This window comes from Diabrotica undecimpunctata, chromosome 7, assembly GCF_040954645.1.
Source record: "Diabrotica undecimpunctata isolate CICGRU chromosome 7, icDiaUnde3, whole genome shotgun sequence".
NCBI lineage: Eukaryota > Metazoa > Arthropoda > Insecta > Coleoptera > Chrysomelidae > Diabrotica > Diabrotica undecimpunctata.
Window position 1 is genome coordinate 104,189,534 of NC_092809.1, and position 26,051 is coordinate 104,215,584.

Sequence of the window (26,051 nt, forward strand, 5' to 3'; positions counted from 1 at the left end):
ACTGGGCTTTATTGACAACAAGAAAATCACAAAAGAAGCTGAAGAGATTCTGACGCAAGACCTAGCAATTATGGAACGTTACTTTCAAAAATGGAGACTTTGCCCCAATGCCTCTAAAACTGAAGTAACCTACTTTCACCTAAACAGCAATCTGGAGTCCAGAATACTACTTAAAGTTCTTTTGATAACACATGACTCAACCACAATAAACATCCAAAATACCTAGGCGTGGTTTTGGGCAGAACGGTAAGCTTTAGAAAACATTTAAGTACAGTTGCTAAAAAACTAAAAACCAAAACTAACATAATTCAGAAGCTCTGCGGCACAAAATGGAGGCATCGTTATCCAGACTCACGTCTTCAGGCTTAGCTCTTGTTTATTCTATAGCTAAATATTGCATACCAATATGGATCAACAGTACTTACGTTCAAAAGATTGATATCCAGCTCAATAACAGCATGAGAATGATAGCTGGAGTAATCAAACCTAAACCAACTCATTGGCTACCAATCTGCTGACCAAAGAATATACGAAGATCCTTAGCAACATGGCGCTGCCGATTCATAACTATATAAAAGATGCAAACCAAGGTCGACTGCGCTCCAGAAAATCTCCAATACAAACCTCAGAATTAGCTGCAACTACCAAGTTCAACATAATCACCACATGGATCCATGAATGGTCGGAACCTCAACCAAATACAGTTATACCTTGTATCACAGAGACACCTCCTGGATTTGACCTACCACGTAAGACCTGGCACTTAAGACACTTAAAAGCATCAGAACTCAACATGGTCGATGTTGCGTAGTTGCGTATATGTTGTACAAATGGGGTAAGCTACAATCACCTACACATTTACATTTGTGTATAATGTCCACATTGCCTAAAGTTAGCCTATAGTATTTTGATTCCCATTTCTCCCCATTTGTTAAAGACACTTCCAGGTTTTATTGTTTACTTTTTAAGGAACTTCTTTTATTTTTGTATTGCATTAAAAATTTTTAAGTTATAGTGTCAGATTGAGGTTATATTTTAAAATTGAATTGTCCACTTCTACGCCAAATGTTAAAAATTGTTTAAAATGAACGCTACATATATTTCCCGTACAGTCAAGCTTGCGTTACTTACATTTTAGCGGTATCTTAAGCTTTTATAACGCTCCCAATTAATCCTATTGAAATTTACGTTTTTTTTATTACTATGTACATAACATGTTTTTATAAAATAATCGTTCATTTCAATTTTTGTCTGTATAATAACTTTTATTTTTCTGGTACGTCACTGGTTTAATGCGAACATGGCAGTATCAATAGGTTTCTATGAACGAGCGGCCAAACCGTCAGAAACTATGAACGAATAGTCGACCAGCGCAAGTAGGGAGGATAGCACTAATGACAGTATTCTTGTTCTCTCACTGATCAACTGTTTGCCACGAATTCTGACTAGTTTGACTGTTTGTAGGAATGATTATAATATTTCATGAGTTCACATGGTATTCACGTGATAACTCCGTCTGTTGGGTAGACGGAGTATAGCTGGCCATACAGGACATACAAATGAAATAAATTCAATTATTGAAGAACTAAAAGAGGCAAACATTATAGAATAAATATCATGTCTGTTAAAAGAGATATCGTTAATGAGTTACACAAACCTGCAAGAATTAACTTTAAAAGACGAAGAATTATTATAAAATCTCTTAATGATTTGTTCCAAGCCGACTTGATTGATATGCAAAAATATTCAAATACAAACAGAAATTTCAAATATATTTTGGTTGTAATAAATTGTTTTTCAAAATTTTTATGGGCTTTACCACTAAAAAATAAATCAGGTGTTGAAGTAGCCAAATGTATGGAGTATGTGTTTAAACAGCAAAAACCAAATAATCTTCAAACAGATATGGGAACTGAATTTTTTAATCCACATATGAAAAAATTGATGAAAAAATATAATATTAATCATTACAATGTATACAGTGAAAAAAAGGCTGCGATTGCTGAGCGAGTTATTCGCACGATTAAATCAATGATTTGGAAACAGTTTAGTTTCAACGGTACCTACAAATGGATTAATATTTTACAACAAGTTGTTAATGAATACAACAATAAAGTTCACAGAACAATAGGAATGAAACCAGTGGATGTTAAGAAGAAGCATGAAAAACTATTGTTAAACACTGTATACAATCACATTAAAATTGTCGATTTGGAAAGTCAAAAATTTCATATTGGTGATCATGTACGCATTTCAAAACATCGAGGAGTTTTTGACAAAAAATACAATCCAAATTGGTCTAATGAAATTTTCACTGTTTATAAAATAAAACTGGGAAACCCTATTACATATTATTTAAAAGACTATAAAGGTGAAGAAATTCTTGGGGGATTTTATAAGGACCAGTTACAAAAAGTTAAACATAAAGACAGTTATTTAGTTGAAAAGGTATTAAAGAGAAAGAAACATAAAATTTTTGTCAAGTGGTTAGGTTTTGATAGTTCTCACAACTCATGGATAGATAAAAGTGACGCAATATAATAAAGAGGGGATAGAAAAATATGTAAAAGACGTTCCACTTGCAAGATTTTGTTTGTTGTTAGAGAATATCGAGAGAGTGAAAACATGTTCATTGTGGATATCCAAGGTTTCTCTTTTCCTGGGGAAGATGTATTTCTTTGTAGGGAAATTGCTATTTTAGATCCTACTACCGAAAACATTATACACAGAATGGTTGTTTTACCAGTAACAGAAGCAATGATAAATAAGTCATATATAAAATGTATCGAACAACAATGTGTTCAAAACCATGGTTTAAATTGGCAATCTTGGCATTTTTGTGATACTCATCTAAAATATGAAGAAATTTCAAAATTTTTACACGACAACGTATTAGACGAAACAATATTGGTAAGAAATCATGAAACAAAAAAATATTTGGAAAAATTCATGGAAAATCGCATTGATTGTGTAGAAGATGAACCTAATATACTTTCCGATGAGACTATGAATCATATTTTTAAATCACATCCATGTTTTCAACATAACAATGAAAATTTACAATGTGCTCTAAACAATGTATTTAATATTCATTATTGGTATAAATATTGTAGAAAGTGTTGACAATAAAAAAATAAAAATTAAAAATAGTCTTTTATTAATAGATACACACAAGACATTTATTTTTAAATTGATATCAGACATGAAGCTTGTAAAACAAAAGACTACGCTTGATGTGGAGAATAATTTATTGGAACCAATTGAGAATAAGTTTAAAAAGCATGGAGTTTTGTTCCCTTCAACTATTCGATGTCTTATAGTTGGCCCTTTAAATTGTGGTAAGACCAATGTGATGATAAGTCTATTGGAACATGCTAATGGATTAAAATTTGAAAATGTGTATATTTACTCAAAATCATTAATGCAACCAAAGTACAAATATTTAGAAACTTTGCTAGAACCAATTAAAGGAATAGGATATTATACTTACAGTGGAAGTACGGATATAATGCACCCATCTGAAGCGAAGCCCAATTCAATTTTTATCTTTGATGATGTTGCTTGTGACAACCAAGATGTTATTCGAGAATACTTTAGCATGTCTCGACATTCTCAGGTGGATCCATTTTATTTGAGTCAGAGTTATGCAAAAATACCTAAACACCTTATAAGAGACAATGCAAATATTTTAATTGTATTCAAACAAGACGATTTAAACCTAAAACACATTTACAATGACCACGTCGGAACAGATATGACTTTTGAAGATTTAAAAAAAATATGTTCGATATGCTGGAAAGAGAATTATGGATTCTTATCAATTTTTAAAGACAGTGAAATAAAGAATGGTCGATATAGAAAAAAAATTGATCAATATTTTTTATTAGAATAAAAGTTGTAAGTAATAAATAAATAAAGAGATATTATTAAAAAGTATTTTATTATAATCTATAAAAATATATACACAGATATACATACAAAAATATTTTCCTCTCGCTCAATCTTCATTCCAATACCAACACATATCTGAAATAAAATATATACTAGTTACCTTTTTTCTAGTGGGAAGCAGAAAGCACTTACTTGTTTATTATGTCCTTTGACTTAGAAAATGATCTATATTCAGATCATTCTCATCACATTCTTCTTCTATATGTACTATTGTACTTGGAGGAACCGTTCTTTGCTTCTTGCTTGATGTTGAGGCCTCATCCGGTGCCTCTTGTATGTATAGTGGTCTCTTCAACCCAAGTTGCTTTTGGACTTGTTGATGTCGCTCAAACTCTTCCAATTCATCGTCCAACAAGTTAAATCTGTATCGTTTTACGACATTCTCTAAAATTTGGAATTCTTGCTCTGTCTTTACTTTGGTCCTCATATACCGAACCGGAAGATTCCCAAATTTCTTTTTAAGACTTTTGCTATTGGGTGTATAGCTGAGACTCACAAATATTTTACTTCCCTTAAGAGACACCTCTTTGACACCATATCTAAAATTTAACGAAATTAAACAATCATAAATAAAAATGTTATTAAAATACGATCATTAGAATAAAAAATACATAGATAGAATATAGAAAAAAGAAATTAGATAAATTAGTAAAATATCAAGAGGTAAAACAAAATAAAATTATGTATAAAATTATTTTAGATAAACAATAAAATCAAATGCAAATATGGTGAAATAAACAAGGAAAAAAGTGTATAAATAATAAACTCAATACTTACACAAACAATTCCTTTATAATAAGGAAAGCCGTTTCAATAGGAAAATGAACCGGATCTTCAGTTAAAATTACCAACTGACAGGGTACTGTTGCCATTCTTGATGTTGTTTGTTCACTGCTTGCTACTTACAATTGGATTAGTCTTAAACGACTGTCTGTATTTATAACAAGAAACTGAGAAAAAAAACAATTTAACATTAAACTGACTTTGTAATTTTAAAACATTGCAAATAACTTATTTACATCAGAGTTAACCCTTTTGACCCATAAAAATGCAGTCACATTGAATAACAACTTATCTGCATCAGATTTGATCTTTCTGACCTCTAAAAATACAATCACGTTTAATAACAACTAGTTTGCAGAATTATTGATAAATTTAAACTTTTTGATCCTAAAATATAATCACGTTGAATAACAAGTTACAGAAATACGTCAATTGATTTTTTTTTTACTGGATAAGTATAAATTGGAGAGCATCCTAATATTTGGGTTTTATTTGTGCATTCGAAAGTTACCAAGTTAAGTTGAACCAGTTACTAGTGAAAAAAAATGAGTCAGCAAGTAGTCGATGAACTTTCCAACCAGATTGTAGAGAAGATGGAATCGGTAAGTAGATTAATTAAGAGAAAATCTGATTTACGAAACGTAATAAGATATTTGAAAAAACAAATTTTTATTTTGAATAAATGTTTAAAGAATAGGGTTTCTTGTGTTAAAAATTTTCACTGTATAGAAGCAAATTTAACTATTCTTAAAACATATCTTGAAAACTTTAAGAGCAGACTAAATGCTAGAAAAACTCTTAAAAGGTGTTTATTGTGGCAGGATGTGGAATCTTGTTTTAATAGTAGAATAAAAACAGGGCTAATAGTCAATTTAAAATATAAAGAACCCAAAATATTTTTGGAAAAAGCTTTTAGGAGTTTTTCAATTCAAATTAGAAAAAGTTTGTTGTCGTGTCTTTTAAAAGTTAATTTGATTTTATATGGTGTTTTTATCAAACCACAAAATGGTGAAACCTCTATTAAACATTTTTCAACCAAAAATGTAACAATTGACCAAAATACAGACCTCAAGGATTGGTATAAAATTAATTGTATTAATGTGATTTTAAAAAAATTTGAGGAATTTCAATCACAGATTCTACATTTAAAAGTTAATATAAATAGGTATAATCCAATACTGAGTGGTATTTCCACCTATGTTAAATTACCTAAATATATAAGCAATACAAAGAGTGTAATTAACATTAAAAATTCTGATCCTTATTGTTTTCTCTGGTCAATTGTTGCAGCGTTACATCCTGCTAAAATCAATGTTACACGAACCTCATCTTATCCTCATTTTAGTAAGATATTAAAGTATCATAATATCAGTTTTCCCATTGACATAAAAGATATCCCTAAATTTGAAAATTTAAATAAACTTTCAATAAATGTTTTTACAACAAAAGGAACAGGAAAGGAAATTTTACCTTTGCTATTAAGTAAGACTAGTTTTTCTCCTCGTATTAATTTACTTTTAATTCATTCTCAAGATAATAGTACAAATAATAATAGTAGTGATGAGGATGATGGTCCTTTGTGTAGAAAAGATCTATTTCATTTTGCTTATATTAAAAATTTTTCAAGATTAGTAAATCAACAAGTTAAAAATGTTAGAAACAAAAAATGGTTTTGTGAAAGATGTTTTAATCATTTTAGTAATGATGCACTCTTACAAAATCATTTAGAGGACTGTATTAATTCAAATTCAGTTAAGATGGTTTTACCAACAGAAAAGAATAATATTATGAAATTTAAAAATTTTAAACATAAAGAACTTGTTCCTTTTGTTATTTATGCTGATCTAGAAAGTATTCTTATAAAATGCATTGACAATAACAATGATCCTAATATAAAAACTTATTTGTCTCAAAAGCATGAAGCTTTTAGTATAGCTTATTATTTTAAATCTTCTTATAATGATTCCTTATCATACTATAAATCATTTACCGGTCACGACTGTCTTGTGTGGTTTGTAAGAGAACTTGAAAAGATAGCAAAGAGAATAACTAGAGAAAATTTATTGCAAAAATTCAACAAGTTAGGTCCATTAACTGATAAAGAAAGACATGATTTTAATTTGAGTTTTGTTTGTCATATTTGCACTAAACCTATAGTCGATCCATTGGATAAAGTTAGAGATCATTGTCATATTACAGGAAAATTTCGAGGAGCTGCTCATAGATCTTGTAATGCTAATTATCAAAATACACATACAATTCCGATTGCATTTCATAATCTCTCTGGCTATGACGCACATTTTTTAATTAAAAGCCTTAATAATAACGTTAAAGGTAATATATCACTACTTCCTCTAAACAAAGAGAGGTATATATCATTTACCAAATACATTCAAAATACAAATATTAATTTTAGGTTTATAGATTCGTTTCGATTTATGTCTAATTCATTAGATAAACTTTCCTGTAATCTAGATGATGATCAAAAACAAATAACGAGAAGGTACTTTGAAGATGATTTTAAATTTAATTTAGTTAAACGAAAAGGTGTTTTCCCATATGAATACCTCGATAATTGGGAAAAGTTGCAAGATACTTGCTTGCCACCTATTGATAGTTTCTTTAGTAAAATTAATAATGAAGGAATAACTCATGAGGATTATCAACACGTATGCACTGTTTGGAACACGTTTGAGATAAAAAACTTGCAAGAGTACGCGGAATTATATTTAAAAACTGACGTATTACTTTTAAGTGATATTTTTGAAAACTTTAGACTGATGTGTTTAAAAACATACGGTTTAGATAGTTTGCATTATTTTACTTTACCAGGGTTAGCATTTGATGCCATGTTAAAAGTAACAAATGTAGAATTAGAGCTTTTAACAGATATCGAAATGGTTTTGTTCTTTGAAAAAGCAAAACGAGGAGGAGTGTCACAATGTAGTAACAGATATGCAGAAGCGAACAATAAGTACATGGGTGATAAATATAATCCTGGTAAAGAGACCTCTTATACAATGTACTTTGATGTGAACAATCTATATGGTTCAGCTATGAGTTATTTCCTTCCTTATGGAGGATTTGAATGGATACCCTTAAATGATATTTACAATTACAATATATTAAATTGTCCCAATGATAGTGAATACGGATACATGCTGGAAGTGGACCTTGAGTATCCAAAAGAACTTTTTAATTCACACAAAGATTTGCCATTGTGTCCAGAACACATAACTCCACCAACTTCTAATTCTACCATTAAAAAACTCTTAACGACATTGTATGATAAAAAGAAGTATGTTATTCATTATATGTATTTAAAACAAGTTATTAGCTTGGGACTGAAGCTTGCTAAGATTCATCGATGCCTAAAATTTAAACAATCACCTTGGTTAAAGAAATATATTGACTTAAACATTGAATTGAGAAAGGAGAGCAAAAATGAATTTGAAAAAAATTTATTCAAACTTTTTATAAACGCTCCGTATGGCAAAAGTATAGAGAATGTACGTAAATATAAGGATATAAAAATTGTAAACAAACTGGGTGGTACATACGGTGCTAACTATTACATTTCCCAACCGAATTTTCATAGTTGTACCATATTTGATGAAAATATGGTAATAATTGAAATGCAAAAACAGAAAATTAATTTTAACAAACCTATTTACATTGGGATGTGTATTTTAGATATTTCGAAAACAATTTTGTATGACTTCCATTATAATTATATTAAAAAAAAATTTCAAGATAAAGCCAAGTTATTATACACGGACACAGATAGTTTAATATATCAGTTTTTTGTTGATGATATATATGCTCATATTAAAGAGGATATTCATAAGTTTGACACATCAGAGTACACTGAAAATAATGTCTATAACATTCCCTTAAGGAATAAAAAAGTATTGGGCTTGATGAAAGATGAAAACAAAGGTCAAATTATGACACATTTTATAGGATTGCGCTCAAAAATGTACACGATAAAAACTTTAAATCAGGATCAGGAAATTAAAAAAGCAAAAGGAATTAAGAAATCAGCTTTAAAGGAACTAACTTATGAAGATTATTATAAAAGTTTATTTAAAAAAACAATTGTAGAGGTTTCCCAAAATTCTATTGTCTCCAAAAAACATGACGTCTATACAATAACTCAAAGAAAAGTTGCACTTAGTCCATATGATGATAAAAGAATGGTTAATTTTTTAAGCACTGACACTTTACCATGGGGTTTCAATGATAAATAATTCTTAAATACGTTTGATAGTAAAAAAGTTCCTTATTCTTTATTTATTATTTTGGTAATAAATAAAAGTTTGTTTTTTAAATTATCTTTCTATTTTTGTACATCAGGTTTTCTTTAACCGATTAATCTACAAATTAAAATGGGTCCTCTATGGTGTGGTAAGTTATTTCACATATAACTTAAAAAATATATCGGTAATTAAAGCTGTTTTTTTTCTTTAGAAAAGTAAATTGTCATGGGAAAAAGTTTTTACCGACCAAAAAAGATTTATAAAATTACAATCGAATACAAGAAGAAAAATAATACCATACACCCAACCTACTACTTCTATCATCAAAATGTATGGAACGTTATGGTGTGAAAACTGTAAAAAATTCTTTTGTTTTTGTCAAACTTCTTTAGAGATGCATGGAGCCATATTACCTGACTTGTATTGTTTCGAAACCATGCCTAAATCATAACACACAAAGGTAGTAGTATTTGTAAAACAAATATTTCTTAATTAATTATTTTTATGTTTCAGCCTTTAGACCATGTAATTCCAAAGAACCGCGAATCCCTCCAGAAGATCAGGGATGGAATCGTATCCAATGAAGTGGTCAGGTACAAGGACCGGTACGATTCCCAAATATTACGGGGTCATTCTTCACATCATGATAACTTGGTGAGAGCGAGTTACATGGATTCTGTGACGAGGGACTATTATCGACAGGTTAAGAAAAATATACATTATAACAGTAGAGTGTATATTTTTAATCAGATAAATAACTTGTTTCAAAACAAATAAAATTTATAGTATCAATCCAATATTGTTTTATTTACATCTACCCACATATATCATTCAAATATATATACACAATAAAGCATTTATGTGATACATAGTTATTTTTCCTTTTCCTACAAGTTTCAAAAGTAAAGACTAGGCAGGCTAGGCTAGGCAGGCTATACAGATATATCTAAGCATCGTACACAAAAAAAATTTGACGCAACAACACCTAAAATATTTCCAAGTCTCAATACAAATTTTTTCGATCACCCTGTACAAATTTAACGAAAAGAAGAGGAGATGAAGCGATAAGCGATGAGTTTTGCACTCGACATACAAGGTGGTCCGTTCCACTCAAAGACACCCCCTCTGGTCATTGTCGACCGATTCTTTTACTTCTTCAGGACAGGTAAGACAAAGAAGAGACAAGTGTAAAAACATACAGGTAACGTAGGTGACAATTCTTCGGCTGAGAAGAAGAGATCTAGAGATAAGCGACTAGTTCTTACGACCCTCTGGTCATTGTTGATCACTTCTTCGGGAGAGAAGAAGAGATCAAGCGATAAGCGACCAGTTCTTACAACCCTCTGGTCATTGTCGATCACTTCTTGTACTTCTTGTACACCCCCAAGGTCAAATCATGGCATCGATACCTTCGCATCGGAGACCCTGATGGACAGGTTACCAAAGTGATTCAGGACCCCGCTTCCTTATCTACTGGAAGCGACTCCAGGTAAAAAACAACAACGCGAAACTTGTCCTGGAAATCCAGGATATTGTCTAAATTGCAGCATCATAATTCACAAATAGAATATAGCAGTCAAAGTTTTATTAATATTAAAGTTTGTTTTTGTTACATGTTTTGAAATAAATAATGTTTTACTGTAGAGTATAGGCAACGCTTATAAGCGTCAACGGTACACGGATATGAATGCCGAAACTCAGTGCCACTGCCGCTTATGAGCGTTTTTTATCTTTTCTTAAATATTTGAAATAGAAATTACATTTATAAAATATCATTATTAATAATTATTAGCAACGGCATACCGTTTTTTCTATTTTTTTAATTTGGGACCACGTAAAAGTAAGTTACAAAATAGCGGCATCCAACCTGTTAACCTGATTATAGATGGAATAATACAAAAGAAAGAACTAAAAAAGGATACCAAATGAGAGAAAAACAACTTAAAATAATCTGCTATACTATTTATGGACATCAAAAATGTGATTTGCCTAAAATTTAATTACAATTTACGCCGTTATTAATTAAAATTCAAAGTAAACTCAGAAATATAAAATGATTTTAATTTCGAGGCAAATCTGTTCATGTAAATTTTATTTCATTTTAGTGCCATTGCATTTTCTATAAGAAGTGTGCGATCTCATTTATAATTTTTTTTGCGGAACTATGGATTACAAAATAAGTATGCAAAAAATATTAAAACGATTATAGCAAAATTTGTTTTAGTCTTATTATAAAGTTTTTTTTAGCGAAACATGAAAGCTGTAAGTTATGTCAAAGGAGTCAACAAAATTTAAAGGAAAAACTCGTTTTTTTTTCACTTTTTTTCGAATTATTGCTATTTTTAAAAAAATAAAAATATTTTTTTTTATTTCTAACAAGTCAAATTTGTGTAAAATTAAAAAACTAAAATTTTACAAAAGTTAAAATTTAAAAAATTCGTTTATAGAAGGTACAATAATATAAAAACCTTATCGGACTACATCATAGTTTCCGGAATAACTGTTCTATCATCAGTGCTATCTGGATATACATGTTTGAAGCCACTAAGTATGTAGGTAAAAACCCTTTAAATGTAGTTTGAATTAACATTAAATTACATCTTTGATATTTAAAAACTATGATGTTTGAGTTATAAAAGAAATTGATCACATGGCAACGTATGACTTCACTAGGGTTGCTAGTCCTTAGATGAAGTGGCTATGAGGACTTTTTAATAGCTAACTTTTAGTTTTTCATTTTTAAGTTTTATATTTGTATCAGGTTTACCAATCAAAAAACTATATGCTATATGCTAACAGTTTTATCAAATAACTACAAATTAAAACAAAATAGTTATAGCCTAGGTATGTACTTGGATCGTAGATTCATATAGAAGAAACACATACTCATGGAACAGAAAAAATTGGATCTTACAACTGATTTTTCGAAACAAAGTTTTAGTTTATAAATAGTCAGAAAGTCAGTTTAGAGTTATGTAATCCAATAATTTGGAATCACTGTCAACGTCCAATAGACATCTTTAAGAGATTTTTTCAGCATTACTACAAAACACATTGATATGTATTTAATTCTTTCAATACCCACGATCTTTAAATAAAAATTGGTAAAGAAGATATTCTATATTGCTTACAAAAATATGATACACGCCTTAGAAATTATTCTAGCAGCCTGGCCAGACAAAGCGACATATACACCAGTGATCTTTATTTTAAATTACATGTTTTTTCTAAACATTTATTTTATTTTACTTATTTATTTATTTATTTTAATTTATTTATACACCAAGCTTACAAATAATTCTTATAGAAATTTAGAAACCATACAGCACTGCCATAGAACACTACCCTGCAAGTTGCCTACAAGATAAATAAACTAATTTTATTATGTAAGTAAATTAAAGTTTAGCTATATTTTGAATTAGTCAGAAATTTCTATATTGTAAAATTTGGGTTTTTTTAATTATATATCTTTTATAAAGAATTTTTAGTAATTTTTTTTATTGTTAAAAAGTTGGTGCGATGTTAAAGTTTTTAATAGATACCCTGTATGGCAACATAACACTCCCAATAGGATTGCAGCGTCTACTATGCTCGTTGCTACGTATCAGGGCCAGCAACCCCATTGGGAATGACCATTTACGTACTTAAAGTCGAATCTATTCCAAATGAAATTAAGAAAGTCGCCAGTAGATATAAAGAAAGGCTCCACAAACATCTCAACTATGAAGTACTTCAGTTGCTTGTTAACCAACCCACACAGATGCGAAGGATCAAGAGGACTACACCGTTCGAGCTTTATAATGTGTGAAGTCGTGCAAGGCTTAGTTAGTGTTGTGCATTGTAGCCACAACAAGAATTCTAGAGACATTTTTCTCTTATTTTGACGGAGAATACCCACTACAGTTAATTTATGATTTAAAAATAGATCATAGCACGATCAACCGACGTGTAGTAATTGTCCATGGCAATATTTCTTCTAGAATTGTCTATTGGGGATATTAGCCATTTTACTACACTTCTGGCGTTATTTATAAATTGAAATGGTCCATTTGGTTGCTTTTCTGCATAAATTTTCATATTTGCAACCTAAAACATTCTAGAATCTACCAACGCGTTTATTTTGATTCCATATTCTTCTGGCGTTTTCTCTATATATTGCCTAAATTTACACCTACCATGAAATCCAACAAGCATTTCGTCAATAGTTGTGTATTATCTAATTGTATAGTATTCTTTACATTTTGCCTTCGAATATCTTTCGAATCGGAGCTAGATTATCCTCTTGTATGTGTCCCTTTTTTGTCTTGTCTCACTATTATTAAATCTTATTGCTAACCAATTGCTATACCATAGTTTTTCGGTATTCACATACTGCGTCTTGTTCACACCGGCCAGATACGGCAATACTGTGACGACACTAATTTTTGTAAAATCTGTAGGTGAACTGTTATGATATTTTTGATAGGACCGTGACATTTTCTCAAGCTTTTGTTTTGTGCAGTCAACAATATGGGAAATAATTTTATTCGAAAAAATTTTTTCCAATTCTAGCACAGTTTTGCAGTTTTTGGCAACATTTTTGACACCAGGCAATTTTGTATTTATATATTGACGATAAGTCTTGCCTTTAGACAGTAAAATTCTATATCGTAATCACGCAGTTTGTTGGTCTTCTCCCAGAAATTTCGGTAAATTGGTCAAGTTGTTTAAGCTTGCACTTACATCAGATAGCGAAAAAATTTAAACTTTGAACTCCACTTATTTCTTTAGTTTTACTTTGAGCTTTAAGTTCACAGTTTCACTTTGAGCTTCAACTTTACCAGTTTCCATTTAAACACTGCCCTTTGAATCTGTACAATTTCTGGTTCAATATCAATTTTGTCGTATCATCGTAATAGTTACTATTTAGTTTTTGAATCCATGTAATTTATTATTGCATCTAAAACGCGTTTATTATGGCTCGGTAACAGCATAAATCACAAAATATTATGTTAATACAATATAAACGCACTCGCAGTTGTGTATAGATTTTTTCTAACAATGTGCGAAACGTGATAATTAACCTGTTAGATTAAATTTAACGCTGGGTCCTTTCAGCCTATTGCACACACCCAGACTCAAGAAAGTGCACTTACACAAGTGGTATGTGGTAGGAAAAGCATTCATAACAGTGCGCTGTTGCCGATTTTCAGAAAAAAAATTATAAGGAAAACTAAATTTTTATGCGTTGTTGAATGCAACCTATTCACACCTATAGCAGCTATGGAGGCCTTACTGGAAATTCAACCTTTTAACACATTTATAAGGAAAAAGGTAAAATAGGATATTATAGACAGTGGGAACACCCAGAGTAACGTAATATTTGTTAGATCAGATGCTTAGTTAGCTATCTCCTGCTATAAGAACTATAATTTCGAGTAAATCAAGTATTCGGGAGGAAATACACAAAAGAACTATAACAAGACCAATAATTACGTACGCCTCAAAAACCTGGACGACAAAAACTGAGCGACCAAAGCTACAAGTACAAGAAAGAAAAATTCTTCAAAAGATATTTGGCGAAAAAATAATAAACAAGCAGTGGGCAGAAAGAACAAACAAATAGTTAAAAGAATTATATAAAAAACCAAATATAATTGCAGTAAAAGCACAAAGACTTAGATGGTTAGGACATGTCCAAAGAAAGATCTAAGGTAGAATGCCAAAAATGTTGTTAAGCACTACAATAAGTGGTAAAAAGAGAAAAGGGAGCCTAGGATCAGATGGAGTCATGGAGTTAATGATGACCTAAAGTATCTTAATGTAAGCAACTGGAAAGAAAAAGCAATAAACAGACAGTAATGGAGGAAGCTTCAACCTGAGCCTGCTTGGCTGAAAGTGCTAATATATTATTATTATCCAGATTTAGTCATACGGCTCACACTCCCTCTAAAAAGAAAATTCACTCATCCCAGATACCTACGGTATCAAAAGGATTGAGCTCTGGTGGGACTCTTTCCGCGTTATCGAGCCTTAGGTGACTTGGTTTGCTAGAGTATCACATCTGGACGTTGAGAGTCGTACAACTTTCTGCATTGTCTTAAAGAGATGTTCATTTAGACCTAGCTTTTTTATGTTTTCTAAAAGGTTCTTTGGAATGACTCAGTAGAGAGAACAATAGAGATATTGTCTGGGTACTTTCCATTCTCCACTGTCTTTGTATTTGAATTTTCAGATCCCTGTACTTGGCAATTTTTTCGTTCTGTTTAACACAAAGATTATTGTTGTTGGGTATCGCCACATCAATTATTGTTGTTTGTTTCTTTAGTTTATTAACTAGTATGAGATCTGGTTTAATATGTGCCACAATTTGGTTTGTGAGCACAGTGCGGTCCCAGTATAGCTTGTATACTCTTAGGAACGTATTGAAAATATGGACGATGGTTTGTTTGAAGAAGTCCCAGTTTGATAGCTATATCTTGATAAATGATCTTTCCTACTGAGTCGTGCCGTTCCTTATATTCGGTTGCAGCAAATGCCTGACAGTATCCGGTAAAATGTTGGATGATTTCCTGAGCTTGACATCCATATTGGCATTTGTCACTTTGGACCTGAGGGTCTTTGACGATATATTTCAGATAATTTTTGGTTGGTATAACCGGATCCTGAATGGCCAGGATCCCTTAGTAAGACGGTTTATACGCATTTCTGGTTCCCTTAGTTTGACCGGTGTTGTATCATCTATTGCACAAATCGCGCGATGTAGAGAAGATGTCTCAGCCTGCATCTGAAAATAAGTTCTTAAATTAGTAATCTGTTTTTCTAATTGCTCGCTTATATCAATAATTCCTTGTCCTACTAAATACCGCGGTAATGTCGTTCTTTCTACTGCACTTCGAGGATGGTGTTTTTGTGCCTTTGTGAGGTGTGTTCGTACTTTTCGCTAAAGAGTTCCTATATCCGTTTTAGTCCACTTAATAATCCCTAATGAGTAGCTAAGTGCGGAAAATACGCAGGTTTTTAATGCCTTAAACACATTTTTACTATTAAGATGTGAGCGGGGTAGCTGTTTTACTCTTTGTATGAACTCTGATGTTAATTTGATTTTCATTTGTTTATGGTCAATTTTCCGCACTTGCTTTACTCCTAGATATTTATACATGTCATTTTCGCCCATAGCCTCGATGTTTTGGCCATTTTGCATATCGAATCCTCCGGGCTGAACCTTTTCCTTGACTATATTTAGTATACGACATTTGTCTAACCCAAAGTGCATACTGAAATCATTTGAAAAAGTTTCTCCAGTTTTTAGCATTTGGTAGGACTTCGGTATTCATAATTTGTAACAGAGCACCTAGTTTTTTAGAAGAGTTTATTTTTGGTAGCGGTGGTCTGCTAAGTGGATTTGTTCCATTAAACTATTGTACAGAATTTGCCATTTCGCTTACCAGAGTATCGCGTAATTCGTTGTTGTCCTGTAGTGTATTATCAGGTTGAGTTTCTTGTATGGTAAGCTCAGGAATCTGCTCATGTATTTCATTAGGGACTTGATTCACATTTACCTCTTGATGATTAATCTCCATTTCGACTTCGCTTCTGATAGTATTGCGCCTAGTCTCTGGGATAAGATTGTTTCTTATTATTACACGGTATTGATCAGCAACTCGTTGTTCAGTTACTTGAATTTCTGGGTACTCCCTGCAAAATTCGGCATAAAGGTTTTGTCGATACCCGATCGTTTCTTGATTGAGGTTTGTCACCTCATAATAGAAGCACAAAATATTTTCATTTATGGACGCAGTCCATTTCAAGCGCTGTCTCGGTCGTCCCGCTTGGGTGAGCGCCGGCTGATGTTCCAGCGCAGCACCTTCAGCGAGTCGAGATCTTGGTATTGATTGGCTCGCTTGTGGTTGTTCTTGTTGTTGTTGGGCTGTAGCTGATTGTATGACAGGGGCCCGCCTCCTCAGCACCCTACCACCGACGTCCCGCATGCTGTCACGTCCAGCGCCGGCTCCAAACGTGCCCTGGCGATCCCCAGGCAGCGACCTTAAACACAAACTATTTCACTCCATTTTCATGGTTGTGCATTTTATACCTACTGCCAGGTGTCAGTTTTTGTTCCACGGCAGGTACCCCTGCTACCCTCTGGGTATCGGTTCTAAGTATACCCAGAGAGCATCCCCCATTCGCGGGAAGCCGCGCCTGATAGAAGAACTGACAAAAAACTCCCACATTATTATTATTATTATAACAAGCCAACATTTTAAAACAAATTATTTTATATCCATATTTTATTTCGTAATTCTAATTTTGTGTGGGTTTATTTTACTTCTAAGGGTTTTAAATAATATGAAAAGTTACTAGATGTATGGTAAAGATATAACCATTTTTTAAATTATAAGATCTTGGCATAATGGCATAATATCTTACGTTTATATTAAAAATACTTATTGGAGATTAATTTTAGGCAACACATTTGTCGTCCGTTTATTTCTTTTACTATTTTATTGTTCTAAAATATGCTACAGTTCTAGGATATGTTATATTATATAAAAATAATTAGTGAAATGCTTTACATTTTGGTATTTGTGAAAAGCACGGTATTGACACATTGTTCCAGTTCGTGCGAGATTGGGAAATTAAATTAGGATTGTCTTAGTCCGAGCATATCACATGTCAGTTCTTATTAGTGGAATTACACGTCGCTCAGGCTACCCAGCGTTCAGCGTACAATATGTCAGTGATGTAGAAAACCGTTATTAGATTAGGGCTACAAGATTTATTCGGCAATAAATTCTGTAAACGACAGTTATATTATTTAAAGCATGTAACAAAAAATTTAATTAAAATCTAGTGCATTAATCGTTTAGTGAAATATTCTGTATGGGACAGATACGCTGCCGATATCGACCGCGCACTTCAGCGCTAGCAAATTATAATGATTTCGTTAAAATAAGCATTTATATCTTAACTTTAATTAAAGCAATTTTTTTTGCCGAAACAGTGTGTGAATAATTTTTATTTTAATTTAAAATAATTTTATAATACTGTCTTTGAGCACATGTGCTTAGTTGTATAGTAACTTCCAGCCAATTAACTCATCAAAGTCCAATATAGGAAAAAATGAATTACTAAATTTACTAGGTATTAGCGATTTGGATTATTGAATCGTGTCCACAAAGTAAATTTTATCCAATTTTTAAAAATGACAGCACAATTTTGGCGATAGTCTAAATTTTGGCGAATGCTCTCTATTTACAAATTCGGCCAAACTATTGCCACAGTATATTGCTTAAAAAGAATCAGTAGGTTCACTCTCGTATTTTCACGGTTCCAATTTTGAATCCACTCCTGGCGATTGCGCAATAGATTTGGCGAAAAATGCCGCTGTTGCAAGATTTAAAATATTCCATCAGTTTCATAGAATAGTCCAAATTTATAATAAAATAATAATTATTATAGAAGTTCTTCAAAAAGAGGAAAATAAATTTCATAAATGGTAAAATTCTTCACATAACCACTATACACACTTCTAAAGTTTGAAAAATCATATTGCCTGATTGACTTATTCTATTCTCAAATAATTAATCATAAGTATCTATCCATTGATTGAAACTACAGTTATTTCAGTAATTTATATATAAATTTCATTTATTTGTTGGTATATAGTTGGTTTTATAAGTTTATTTCGTTTTTAATACATATTAATGTGATATTTCTCCAGTTTTCTAAGTGGTTTTATTATTTTAAACGACGGATTATGATGAATTCAGCCAAAACAAGAGTTTATTATTGCTGTGTATATAGAAAAAATTCCAGGGACCATAACAAGTTGAACTTGAGTTTCTTCAGGTTTCCCAAGGATGAAAATCGGTAAGAACTAAATTCTCTATTTAATATAATTGACCTCATCGGTGTTGTATTTTTAGGTTTGCAGAATGGAAGAAAATTGTTCAATGTGAAAAACTTGCCATGTACAATGCTCAATATTGTTATGATCACTTTAGAATATGCAGTTTACATTTTGAGGAACCGGCCTTTGCAGGAATGCTTAAAAGCAGGTTGAAAAAAAAAACGCAAAACCATCTATTCACCTTGTGAGATTAAACATTCCAGTTTAAGGTATGTTCTATTATACGGTTACGTTGGTTTAGTAATACAAATACTTGTACTAAATAGTACTTGTAGAACTGCAGTACTGATCAGCTTGATATCATAAAGAATTTCTACGTCCTTGGAAATCAATATATCGCTGTTCCAGAAGTATAAACACACAATTGTAAAATTTTGAAAAATGACTTTATTGTGTTGGAGGGCTCAAAACTGCGTTTTCTATATATATTTTTAAATCATCATAACTGTACTTACGGAATCACCGGTCATGGCGAAACTCGTAAGTACAATTACGACGATTTACAAATATGTTGAAAATGCAGTTTTGATCCCTCCAACACAATAAAGTAATTTTTTAAAATTTTACAGTTATGTCACTATACTTCCAGAACAGCGATATATGCTTTCACTTTGCCATCGTTGTCTGAAAGTGGAATCTGATTTTGTCTTTCAAAATTAAGATTCGACTGTTACTGTTCCTGTCTGTAAGTAGGTATCTTAGCTGGGTGTAACATATGTTCTACTATTTTATTTTCTGCAGAAACTATATAACAGGCCTCCTAAAATCCAGCTTTGGTTTGATTCTTCATGCTTTAGTCTTAAAAACAAAAATTAAATTTTAAACTTAAAAAACTTAAGCTATGTAAAAAACATAATTTTCTTGAACCTTCTAAAACAGAATATTAAATAGCTGAGAAGATTTATATCGCATGTTAGCATTGGATCAATTAATTTTGTACTTAGCCTGATGCCTTCTTTAAGTCAATAAATCAAAACTTGTCTTAAAGGAAATCTATTTTTATATATCATAGTGCCCTATCATATCTTGTATGTCCCTATACGTTCATTAATATTGAAGATACTGCGTAGTGCCCTTTTAGTCGTCGCCTTGTTAATTTTTTCTATCTGAATATATTCGTTATATCCTCTCCTTTCATTTGCCATGTCGCATGTTAGGATTTAATCAGTTTTTTATTTTGTACTGAACCTGAGGCATTTTTTAAGTCAAAAAATCAAAATTTGTCTTATGGTAAATCTATTTTTATTCATAGTACCCTATCATATCTCTTATGTCGGTATACGTTCATTAATATTGAAGATACTGCGTAGTGCCCTTTAAGTAGTCGCCTTGTTTATTTTTTCTATCTGAATATATTCTTTATATCCTCCTCTTTCATTTGCCATGTCGCATGTTAAGATTCAATCAGTTGTTTATTTTGTACTGAACCTGAGGCCTTCTTTAAGTCAAAAAATCAAAATTTGTCTTATGGTAAATCTATTTTTATTCATAGGACCCTATCAGATCTCGTATGTCGCGATACGTTCATTAATATTGAAGATACTGTGTAGTGACCTTTCAGTTAACGTATCACACGCTCCAATGCCGAAATGTGTATTTGTTCTGTTTCAACAGCGTTTTTACAGCTTTTACTTAAATTACATTTAATTTTGGTAGATGTTGGTAGTTCAGATTTCTTTCCTAGATGGCGTAGTTACCTTACTGAATAAACAGTGTGACTTGTCATCCTAGCCTTTTATATATATATATATATATATATATATATATATATATATATATATATATATATATATATATAAATATGTCACAAGCACTTGAACTTCTCAAAAAAAATATTTTATTTTCAAAATTAAGTTACAATTTACAGAGATATTTACTACAACTAAATAAGAACTAATAATAATAATCGTGGGCTTCTTCCTTCCTTCTTTATAACCTCTGATCTTCGGAATTTGCTGACTCTAGATAGTCCGGGAGCTTCTTTCACATTTCTCCTCCCTCCTTTGGTTCGGACTTCGTCCTCGAAGTCCTAGTAACTTCTGCAATTAATTCATTCAGAATTTGAATTTGGGCAGGATGGAGTTTCGTACCAAATAGAATTTGGGAAATTCTTTTTCGTTTTTTAATTAGGAATATTGCTAAAAATGCTAAAACAAATAAAATAATAACAATTGAAGTGGTGCTCAGTCCCATTGAAAGTGGTGGTAAAACATCTATTGTTTCGAGGGGTTGAATTTGACCATGAGTATTTGGAATTGTTAACTTCTCAATTTTGATCTGGTGATCCGGCAATAGTTTTATTGGAACTATTTTTGGTAGTGAAATGTCTTCGGATGTTTTCTTGTTGAAGTAGATTCCTTCAATGATGATTGGTTCTTCTGTCGTTAGTAAACTGGTTGATTTTACTTCTTGTTGTTGAATTATTATTGTATGGATTATTCCCAGCAATATCACTTTGCTTGTTTCTTGAAAAAAGTTCTCTGTCACTATGGTCTTTGTGCAATTATGGACATTTGGTATCGTACAATGGGATTGTACGTTTTTGGTACAAATGATGTGGTCACTTTCTCCAATGCAGCTTTCGAACCATTTGTTGTTGACATAGTAGGGTGTAGGTGGTAAAATCATGATGTGATCTTTATTTGGGATCGGATAAATCTTAAAGGTGGTATAGGAAGTTTCGTGGAGAATAGGTATTTTAACTATTATGAGCATTGTATTGGCGGTTACGCAGACTAACATTTTGGATGCTTCGATTAATTCATACGGATGTTCATCACTGACTAGAAGCGAATTTCTAGGATACAGTTTAAGAAGATTTTCTTTTAAATTGTCTAATTCTTTTAACGTGAATAATTCGATATTTGGAATATTTAATTGAGATAAAGTAATGGTTCTAATTAGTTTCGTTAAAAATTCGTTAATATTTTGAATGTTTACTATTTCATTATGCAAAATTAAATAACTATCAAAATCTGCAGAAAACTTACTAACTGCAGCTACAAGAGCAGCATTATCAGTATTTATCTTTTCTAAAAGTTTATCGAATCTTGTATTAATTGATTGTCCATATGATATTTGATTGTTAAATTTTTTGATTATTTCATTTTGTTTATTTTCTATTGCAATAATATGTGTTTTTAATAGATCAAGGTCAGAGTCATCTGGGTTACCTGTTATATATTTGATGGCAGTTCCGAGAAAGTTAAAGAGTCCTCTTTTCTGTTTGCGAGTAATCTTATGCAAATCATCTTTTACTTGTTCGCGTATATGATTATATTGAGAATAAAGAAGTGAGAGAGGCGTTTTCTTAAAATGAGCTTGGAATTGGTTGATTGGGCTAGTTTCTATTATATTCGATAAATTGTCTAGGGAAATATGAAGGAAGTGTCTATGGTAATGGGAGATTTCTTTTGATTTTCCTATCTCCTCAGCATAGTAGCCATTATTCTGAATCTCCTGAATCCTGAGTTGACGGCCCAGGGCGAGGATTTTCCTGTGAACAAGTTTGAGCTTGAGTATTTTTGTCTGTACATTTTCTTGTTCTTTTAACAAACTTAAGATGTGTACTTGTTGGGTTTTGTTTGTCTGTCTTACCTAAAATCTTTGTTTTTTCTTGTTTATCTGGATGTATTATAGAATAAGGTGCTTGTAGTTTTGGTTTATGTTTCTTTTTTGAAACATACAAAGTTTTTGAGAGATCTATCTCGGGAATTTCTTCAGCGTTTTCGTTCTGTCTATCTAATATTTGCTGCCTGTTTTCTTTTTGTTTATTGTATAAATATTCGATAAAAGGTTGTAATTCCTCCTTATGTCTTTGATTGTACGTTTCGTATATGGGAAGGTCAAAATCAAAATGGATTTCCTCGGCATAAGGTCCATATAGGATTGAAAATGGAGAGAAATTTGTAGAACTATGAATCGATTGATTATAGATAAGAATGGCATGTGTCAAAATGTCGTCTAATGAATCATTGGGGTTTTGGGCACGTAAGGTCCTGAGTTTTTCGGTAAGTGTAGAATGGAAACGCTCTACGGGGGAGTTTGAAGATGAGTTATTAACTGTTGTGAAATGAATTTCGATTTTGTGGAGTTTTAAAAATTCTTTTATGACTGCTGAGTTAAATTCTGTGCCACTATCACATACAACTTTCTTTGGATAGTTATGGTGCGTAAAGTAATGCCTAAGTTTATTCAGTATTGAAATGGATGTTTTATCGTTTAATTTATAACACTGTCCATATTTAGAAAATGAATCTATTATTGTTAAATATAATGTTTTGTTGCAATGAAAAATGTCAATGTGTAAGATGTCAAATGGTTTTTGTCCAAGTAATGGCCCTAATTGTGGGAGTTTGTACGGGTGCCTTTCATATTTGTTTTTTAAGCATATTTCACATTTATTTATAAAATTCGAGATCGTGGTTTGCATAGAAGGCCAATAGAAAGTTTGCTTTAGATGTTTATATGTTTCCACTATTCCATTATGATTTTCTCTGTGATATTTTTCCACGCATTCAACTTGTCGTTCCTCTTCTTCAATATCTTTTAGCAATTTATTGCAGAATATTGTCTTTACTGTTGATTTTATTTTCTCTTTAAAATAATTGCAAATGAAGGGTCTAAATTCATGAGGTATTATAATGGCAAATTTTTGATTCGGTCTTAGGATACTTTGAAACGCATCTGCTATTTCTGCTTGCCAGTTGTCGGTGAGCGTTACAGTGTATCGATGTTTATTAAAGATCTTTTTGTATTGTAACTCAAATTTAGCACATTTAGTTTGGAATATAATTTGATTTGACGATAGATTAATTGGCTCGGGTGATATTTCAATTCCTGTGATAGGGTGTTCGACAGCGGTGTGTTGTGTGTTTGTATTATTTTGCAAATTTTCAAATTCCTCAAGAAAATTTTCTGCGTCAAAAGCATCAATTGCATCTGGAGGTTCAGCGCATTCTGAGCTGGAGCTTAGAGCATTTATTTGAATTCTGCTGAGGGCATCGGCTACTTGGTTCTCTTTTCCCTTTTTATATCTAACTTCAAAATTGTAATCCTCTAACTTAAGTCGCCAGCGAGTTAATCGAGAAGTAGGGTCTTTAACTTTGTAGATCCAAACTAGAGGGTTGTGATCAGTTTCTACTATAAATTTCTGACTGTACAAGTACATACGAAAATGTTTACATGAGTCTAAGATTGCCAATAATTCTTTTTCTATTGTAGAGTAATTTTGTTCGGCAGAATTTAGGGTCCTCGAATAAAAGGCAATGGGATGGTTATTCTGAGATAGGACTGATCCTATCGCTATATTAGACGCATCCGTAGTAAGTACGAAAGGTTTTTCGAAATCTGGGTATTGAAGAACAGGAGCATTAGTTAAGAGTTGTTTACATTTTTCGAAACATTCCAAATAATTTGGATTTTTAGGATCTATAACAGCACCTTTACGAGTGCATCTGGAAAATGGAGACGTAATCTTCGCGAAATTTGGAATAAATCGCCTATAGAATCCGATTAATCCTAGAAAGGACTTTATTTCTTTGACAGTCTTTGGTAATGGGTATTTTTGAATGTCTTCAATTTTACAGGGATTAGGTTTTATACCTTGAGTGGTTACTACATGTCCTAGGAAAGCCACTTCTTTCGTAAGGAACTCAGACTTATCTAATTGAACTTTTAAATTATGTTTTCTAAAGGTATCGAATATGGTAGTGATGTGAACGAGATGTTCGTGAAGAGATTTAGAAAAAATGATTACATCGTCCATATAGACGAATACAAATTTGTGAACGAAAGGACGGAGAATGTTGTCCATTAGTCTTTCAAAGGTTGCTGGGCTGTTCTTTAAGCCAAACGGCATACGTAAGAATTCAAAATGACCATGTGGCACTGAAAATGCAGTTTTTTGGACAGAGTTAGGATGAATTTCGATTTGGTGATAGCCTTGAGCCAAGTCTAGTGTTGTAAAGTATGTAGCCTTACCTAAATTATCTAAAATTTCCTCTATTTTTGGTAAAGGATATCTGTCATCTATAGTATTTTCATTTAGCTTTCTATAATCAATAACCATTCTGAATTTTTTCTTGCCTGAAGCATCAGCTTTTTTGGGTACAACCCACACTGGGGCCGAATAGGGAGAAATTGATGGTCTAATAATTTTATCATCTAATAATTTTTGTACTTGTCGACTAATTTCTTACTGCATCGCCTTAGGATGCCTATATCCCTTAACATAAATAGGATTTTCATCTTTTGTTTTAATTTCATGCTTCACTGCTGACGTGAAAGATAAACTCTTTTTCTCATCGTAAAATACATCTCTGTATTTTCTGCAAAGGTTAAGTATTTTATTTTTTTCTTCATTATTTAAATGTTGTGTACGAATATTAGATTCTACAAAGTGCGTTGGTCCGGTTGAAATTTCATACTCATCAAGTTTTTGAACTTGAATAGGTTCTAATAATTTTATCGGATAAGGGAGTGTCAGGTTATGAATGAAACCGTTTTTTGCTGTGTGTATGGATTCCGGTAATGTAAAATTTTGTAAGTCTACACGGGGTACTAGAATTTCACCGTCTAGGACGTTAACTGGAATTTTATAATATAATGTCTCAAAATGAATAGTAATTCTGTAATTTGTTAAGGTCAATGTTTTAGTTTGATAATTTAGTATGGAGTTAAAACGTTCTAAATCATAATTTCCCAGTAGGATATCAAAATCTTTGCTCCAATTTGCGATTCGTGCGTCAATAAGATCATTAATGCCATATTCAGATAATAAAGGGGTTTTAATATTTTGGAAAAATTTTGTTGTACGATTCATAGAGGTTAATGTGAAAGGTTTTTTGTATATGTGGGATTGATTAAAATATTTTACAGCTTTCGGAGAGATTACAGTATCTGATCCTCCAGAATCTATAAGAACTTTAAGACGAGTCATGGGCGTAACAAAATAAGGTAGCCGGGGAGATTTTTGTAAATTATTCAGATTTATAGAGGAGGTGGTTGTTCTTCGGGAGATACTAGGGGAAAATCCTGATAGTTTTGGTCGAAATATTCTTCCGTGACTTGTTCGGAATCGGAATTTTCAATGTTAACTTCGGAATTATGAATTTGATTTGCAGCAATATTGAAATGATGGCCATTAGTGGTAACGGTCATGGGTT

The 26,051-nt window shown here is 31.8% G+C and overlaps 3 protein-coding genes across 4 annotated transcripts in view; 2 read left to right on the plus strand and 1 right to left on the minus strand.

Moving 5' to 3' along the window:
• Slob (Slowpoke binding protein) overlaps positions 1-26,051 on the plus strand; it is a 244,998-nt gene that overhangs the window by 54,381 nt on the left and 164,566 nt on the right. The gene's annotated exons all lie outside the window — the stretch shown is intronic.
• On the minus strand, positions 3,508-4,995 carry LOC140446906 (uncharacterized). Its single transcript, XM_072539495.1, has 3 exons — positions 4,729-4,995; positions 4,084-4,490; positions 3,508-4,026 (listed from the first exon to the last, which is right to left on the minus strand). Exons 1-2 carry the CDS (start codon positions 4,821-4,823, stop codon positions 4,091-4,093), a joined length of 495 nt encoding a protein of 164 aa, XP_072395596.1. The 5' UTR covers positions 4,824-4,995; the 3' UTR covers positions 3,508-4,026; positions 4,084-4,090.
• LOC140446125 (uncharacterized) lies at positions 6,492-9,737 on the plus strand. Its single transcript, XM_072538659.1, has 2 exons — positions 6,492-9,453; positions 9,507-9,737. The coding sequence occupies exon 1, from the start codon at positions 6,492-6,494 to the stop codon at positions 8,982-8,984; it is 2,493 nt and encodes an 830-aa protein (XP_072394760.1). The 3' UTR covers positions 8,985-9,453; positions 9,507-9,737.

Bases quoted from the DNA above. Each gene is read 5' to 3' on its own strand.
- LOC140446906 (XM_072539495.1), bottom strand. From the start codon at position 4,823: ATGGCAACAGTACCCTGTCAGTTGGTAATTTTAACTGAAGATCCGGTT. The intron at 4,491-4,728 runs GTAAGTATTGAG...GTTAAATTTTAG, and splicing joins ATTATAAAGGAATTGTTTGT to ATATGGTGTCAAAGAGGTGT.
- LOC140446125 (XM_072538659.1), top strand. From the start codon at position 6,492: ATGGTTTTACCAACAGAAAAGAATAATATTATGAAATTTAAAAATTTT.